Genomic DNA, 5,575 nt, shown 5'->3' with positions numbered 1-5,575 from the left:
GCGGCGGCCCAGCGTTCAACCCCTAGCGGACGCCTGCCGCCTGCCGCTATCCAAATCCGCCCCTCGTTCAAGAAGCCATAAAAAATATAACGAATTTTTGAATTTTCGTTGGCCGACCGGTTTGGGTTTGGGCATAAGAACCTCTTGGCGTCATTGCTTTTTCAAGCGGCTTAGATAAAAGTAATAGCGCGCATTCTTTTCAAATTCGATACATTTTTATGTACTTTAATTAATTACGTGCTCAATTAATTATTAATTAAGGAAAGGCTGGGCTTCCTGGTATTGTTTTTTAATCATAATAATTTCGAATGTAATACATACTAAGTTGCATTTACTTACCTAACGTCCTACCACCAGTAAACTGCCTATTTTATTTATTTTTTAGTGTATGTAGGCATAGAAAGTTATTTTATTTACTCCGATGTAGGTACCTACTTAATTTAAAAATAGAATCCATGCTAAGTAGGAAGCGTGCTATTCCTCTATGACGAGGTCTCAATCAAGATCAGTCAAGGTAGCCTACCTAAGTACTTATGTATTTCCAAATATTCGAAGGACCATAATTTATCGGTTATTCCTTGGTTAGAATTATGGCGACTATTTATTTTTTAAGAGCATAATCTCATTAAATTATCCAGGAAAGGCAGGTACGAATTCTTCATTATCAACGTACAGAGTCTTCAACGTAGTCAAAGTTCTTAATATAATATCTTTACCGCATCGTACTATTTACTATTGAATCCAATCATAATCGGAAACAGCAATGGAGGATTTTTTCTTAATCATCAGCTAGCTCCAATTCACTACTAAACATGAGTTTTTTCAATGCACCAAGCTTGCTCCCCGGCTACACTGAAACCATCAGCTAAGGAAAATTTGTGTTCTGCGATCGCCGACACCATGGTGAGCTGCGGTTCTTCAACTCGTATTAGAAGCAAACGTTCTTTCTTATGTTGCTATGATGAAAGTTTTATTTTCTGGATAATAAATACCTATCTAATACCTAAACCTAACACAGTTGTTAGTACCAATCTCGGACAGGACATGTAGATATAGGTAGGTAGTACTTAGACAGGCTCCTCCTATATTATGTATTTGGAAGCAAGACAGGCAGTACCTTTACATGTTAGGATATGGTTAGGCTTAGGACATGGTGTTTTAATAATAAAAAATAAAAGACACAGAATAAGTAATAGTACCAAGGTACCCAAGACTAGGTAAGGTAAGAGAGGAGTACTATGTAGGTTTTTAAATTTAAATTATAGGAATGTTTTATGTCGAAACTACACTGTAAAATAATAAAATGCATTATTCCACAAGGCGACGAACGCTCTGAAGTTATGCATCTAGGTTGAATCTACGTTATTAGTCGAGTAGTTCGTAAAGAATACGACCCTATACTTTTAAACCGTTGGGGTCAGAATTTTGCCCTGCAGTGATCAGACACATGACATCATTGTGCATTGCGGTATATCTAGGGTAATTTTCCGGAGGGGCCTGCCTGGCTTGACTTGCCATGGCCGAGGATTGGTCCCCCAGAGTTAGTTGTTATGTTACATCTTCGAAGACCAACTTTCAGGGCATTCTGGGGAGGGCACAGCCCACCCGGCCCCCTCGCTAATACGCGCATGCAGGACATAATAGCCTTATTTTTCGTTTATAAATAAGTAAAGCAAGAAGGTTACCGAGTCTTGATTTCTACAAGTCTTATATCTAATTAATAATTAATTAGGTAGTAGGTCGATAGATTTCTAAAAGTTATTCGCAATATCTCCGAGGGGTAGCTAGTAGGTAGGGGTAGCTAATATCTAAAAGTAAGTAAACATGTTTAAAAGAAATTAAAAAGTTTGTCGTTATGTTATAAAATCCTTGTAGAATTACTCACGAAATTAGATTTTATTTATTTTTTAAGTGCTTGTAAATATCGATTTTCGTGCTAGCATCAGGAACCGGATGTGAATGAAAGCGCGAACAGGATGTTCCAAAAATCATAGACAACGGAACTCCTTTTGTTCCTTCATTCACGCATAGACAAAATTGTCTTGTCTATGCGTGAATGAAAGATCCGGCGCGCACTTTATGTATTGATTTTTATAATTGATGCCATTAATAACATTACCATCTTTCAACTATGTCTAAGCCATTTAAAAATGCGTTACCAGCTACCGATGCCACTACCGAAAGCTTTAGTCTACGAACAAACTATGGAACAAACATACAAATTAATGGTAAAAAAAGAAATTCAATGCAGCATCTTAGTTTATTCGCAGCAGAATGTCAATGTTATAAAGTTGATTAGGCTGTCTTACATAAAGCTAAGGGCCTTGGTGGCTTGGTCTTGCCCAAATCGAACTACTTTTGGTGGGGAGTTTGACATTATTATCTCATATATCTACTGTGTTATTATGGTCATGGCCAGTCATTAAATGAGAGGTCACATCTTCATAAAAGTTGTTAGAAAATTGATATTTTTGTCCAGACCAGACTGTAATTTTATTCTGGGATATTGTGTAAAGAAAGAAATATACAGTTATTTATTTTACAATGGATGCAAACTATGCAAATTAAAATATGCATGTTAGGTTTAGGTGCACTAGTACTTGTATTCTATGTTATTAAAATATAAGGAAGGACTTAACCACTTTTTTGAGACTGATAATTATTATTGAAACTGCAGTTAGTAAGCAGAATATAAAAATAATTTATTTCCTTAACAATAATTGATTATTAATTGAATGCATAGAAAACAATGTGTGTACTTAATACATAATTCAAATATCAATTATAACAAACACTTCAAACTTGTTATCTTTGGGGTCATCAATGATTTGCATCGCTGAATATGTAATTGCCTTGACTTCGGTGCCTTGAGGATGTCTACCAATCTGGAATTCTTCTCCATAGCATTTACAAACTATTCTGAACTCTTCTGTGTTGAATTCTGTTATTACTAGCTTTTTACATATCAAGAAAGGTTCGACAGAAAACAGGAATAGTAATTCATCCAGGAAGTGGTATAAAAGGCCCATCATGTCATCAGCTGTGGCCTCGATTGAGTGCACCTCCTTTATCTGCACATAGTTGAGTTCAGTCATGTAGCCAAACATTGCCATTCCGCATTGTTCGAAGGCTTCTTTTAAACTGTCACCCCAAGCATGTAACCTGAAAATTATTATGATGCAATTTAGCTGGAATCACAAATCACATCACAAAAGCACTTACTTTTTTTTTAAATAAAATTATTCAAAGGAATTAATAACAGAGAGATACGTACTGTACATCAGCAGTGTGATCCAAATCTGGAAACAAGAAGGGAATTCATTCAATTTTACAGACAAATCCGTGTAACAACTAAAATTGCGATAATTTTATACAGATACATTACATACATTCATATTTCACAGGGGGAAGATAAAAATCTTCTTCAGTAAGTCCACCTTGTTCTTCATCCATTGTATTTATTGTTGTTCGATCAAAATTATTACTATTAATTAAATTTCAATGTGGAAAGTAAAACGCTATGAATCACGATACGAGAAAAAACACCGCTGTTTTGACGTTATGTTTGACGCAAATCAGCTGTTTATCAATTTAACTTTTTTACAAACTTTACTCAATCTCTGGCTTAGCACTTTGGTATTTTAGCAATTTTAGCCTTCATTTGAATGAATGACATCATTTTCTAAATGACGTCACGTCACTAGCTGATGACTGTCAATGTCAAAACACACTTGTCAAAAAAATTGAAATATTTTCAGTGTTCGATTTTTGCGATATTCATTTGAATTTATTTTACTATTTTGCTCTGATAGTTTTATTATTTTCGGCAGACTTTCTGTTTCATTTTTATTTTTGAATTCAGCAGTTCATTATCGCTTGTAAGATGGACCCCATTTCAGTTTTACAAAGTAGAATTGAACAATTAGAAGCTAAATTGGGTTTAGCTTCGAGCGTTCAAGTGGATGGCCAACAAGGGGATACTGTTTCGTCGAATCTATTGAATGCGTCTCAAGCAATCAACAATGTGACTGCGGCTCACGAAAAGCTACCCGAGGCAATGCAGCGGGCTTCGGAACTAAACAATTACACTGATCCTAACTTACTTGAGAATGTAAGTAAATATCAACTATAGTTTTCTTTAAACGTTGTTCTCGTTGATCTCGTCTCATTTAGCTGTCATAGCAGCTATTCAAGAATAAAATTAGTCCGACTAAAAATCTGGCTCAGAAGATTTTTAACAGGGAAAGTTCATTAAGTAGTTACCTAGTTTCAACTCGCTTGGTGACGCATTACTTTGTTACCTATAACTAAATCTTGCAGAAAGAGGAATTGTCTACTTACAAAACTAACAATGCAATTTGTGAGAATAATGCCTGTTTTCATAGGGGTCACTTAAAATTTAAGGATTGATGGTGAAAACGGGCATAACATTTGTGAATTGTATTTCAGATACAGCAGAATGAAATGCACATGAGAGAAGTAGTGGCTGCCGAGCCGGTCATCAAGCACCACTGCCACTGCATGCATCGTTGCAAACAGGTATAATGTTTACTTCATTTCTTGTTTTATCCTTAGGTAATATTTACTAGACTTCTTTTTGTTTTCATTGAGACTTGTTTGACAAATCTATTCATTAAAATCAATAAAGAATAATTCTTTATTCTTTATTGATCATGATCTTTATTGTATGTCAAGCAACTTTTTTACACATAAGAGGCGCACACCGTTGATTTTTAGTTGGCTGATAGTTGTGCCCGATTTCAAATTGTATGAAGAATCGGCCAAATTGAATCGGCGTAGCACTCCCATAGATGCCCATACTGATCAACAGCCCAACTAAACTATCGGCCGACGAAAAATCAACGGTGTGCGCCTACTCTAAGGGATAAGTTTCACCTTATGTTTTTTTTATTTATTTTTCAGGCTGCTCCCGTTATGGAATCTGAAGCCATACAGCAGGTGCCACAAATGCAGGCTGCCGTGGATCAAATGCATGCAGCAGCTGCCGAAGTGAAGGCTGAAGCTGATGTGGTAAGATATTTGGCTTTATTTTATTAAGTTTAAGATTTTTAGAAATGCCATCAGTGCTTTAATGTACAGAAAACAGCACAGTAGACTACACTTTTTTGCAGAGTGGAACCTATTGCAAGATGCCACAGTGTTAAGCTTGATGTGCTGTATGCACTATAAACCCCTTGGTCTTCTTATCTTTTATTATAATTTGGGAATGTTTTGCAGGTTTCTCATGGGATTCAAGAGTTGGCTGAGACCTGCGGTACTGCTGCATCGAATGCTTCAGAACAACTTGCTAATGTCGCCCAAAAGGTAGAGCAAGTGGAAGAAAAAGTGTTTCCCCGAAGGCGAAATGGACTGGATTAATAATGTGGATCTCTGAACTCTCTGGTGCTTAACAAATAGATTTTCTATTGTTGTCTATAATGACATATTTATTCTAAATTATTTTGTGTATCAGTAATGGTTGTATGATTTGCTGTGTTCATAATAATAAAATATTAAATTGAAAGTGTTATGTATGTAACTATTTTAATTTTATTTGTTGACTCCTCCATATTAC

General features: G+C 35.7%; 2 protein-coding genes across 2 annotated transcripts; one reads left to right on the top strand and one right to left on the bottom strand.

The window, feature by feature from the left end:
• Positions 1 to 2,681: 2,681 nt before the first annotated feature.
• LOC135086821 (protein archease-like) lies at positions 2,682 to 3,579 on the bottom strand. Its single transcript, XM_063981624.1, has 3 exons — positions 3,390 to 3,579; positions 3,275 to 3,299; positions 2,682 to 3,162 (listed from the first exon to the last, which is right to left on the bottom strand). The coding sequence occupies exons 1-3, from the start codon at positions 3,451 to 3,453 to the stop codon at positions 2,772 to 2,774; spliced, it is 480 nt and encodes a 159-aa protein (XP_063837694.1). The 5' UTR covers positions 3,454 to 3,579; the 3' UTR covers positions 2,682 to 2,771.
• Positions 3,580 to 3,789: 210 nt separating this feature from the next.
• On the top strand, positions 3,790 to 5,539 carry LOC135086814 (uncharacterized). Its single transcript, XM_063981610.1, has 4 exons — positions 3,790 to 4,111; positions 4,450 to 4,539; positions 4,924 to 5,031; positions 5,239 to 5,539. The coding sequence occupies exons 1-4, from the start codon at positions 3,884 to 3,886 to the stop codon at positions 5,377 to 5,379; spliced, it is 567 nt and encodes a 188-aa protein (XP_063837680.1). The 5' UTR covers positions 3,790 to 3,883; the 3' UTR covers positions 5,380 to 5,539.
• Positions 5,540 to 5,575: the final 36 nt, after the last annotated feature.

This window comes from Ostrinia nubilalis, chromosome 2, assembly GCF_963855985.1.
Source record: "Ostrinia nubilalis chromosome 2, ilOstNubi1.1, whole genome shotgun sequence".
NCBI lineage: Eukaryota > Metazoa > Arthropoda > Insecta > Lepidoptera > Crambidae > Ostrinia > Ostrinia nubilalis.
Note: the sequence above shows the minus strand (reverse complement) of the source record. Positions and strands in the feature narration are given on the sequence as shown.

Excerpts from the sequence above, each read along its gene's own strand:
- LOC135086821 (XM_063981624.1), bottom strand. The coding sequence starts at position 3,453 with ATGGATGAAGAACAAGGTGGACTTACTGAAGAAGATTTTTATCTTCCC. Across the intron at positions 3,300-3,389 it reads TCCCCCTGTGAAATATGAAT|ATTTGGATCACACTGCTGAT; the intron begins GTATGTAATGTA and ends TCTTGTTTCCAG. Across the intron at positions 3,163-3,274 it reads GATCACACTGCTGATGTACA|GTTACATGCTTGGGGTGACA; the intron begins GTACGTATCTCT and ends AATAATTTTCAG.
- LOC135086814 (XM_063981610.1), top strand. The coding sequence starts at position 3,884 with ATGGACCCCATTTCAGTTTTACAAAGTAGAATTGAACAATTAGAAGCT. Across the intron at positions 4,540-4,923 it reads GCATGCATCGTTGCAAACAG|GCTGCTCCCGTTATGGAATC; the intron begins GTATAATGTTTA and ends TTTATTTTTCAG. Across the intron at positions 5,032-5,238 it reads TGAAGGCTGAAGCTGATGTG|GTTTCTCATGGGATTCAAGA; the intron begins GTAAGATATTTG and ends AATGTTTTGCAG.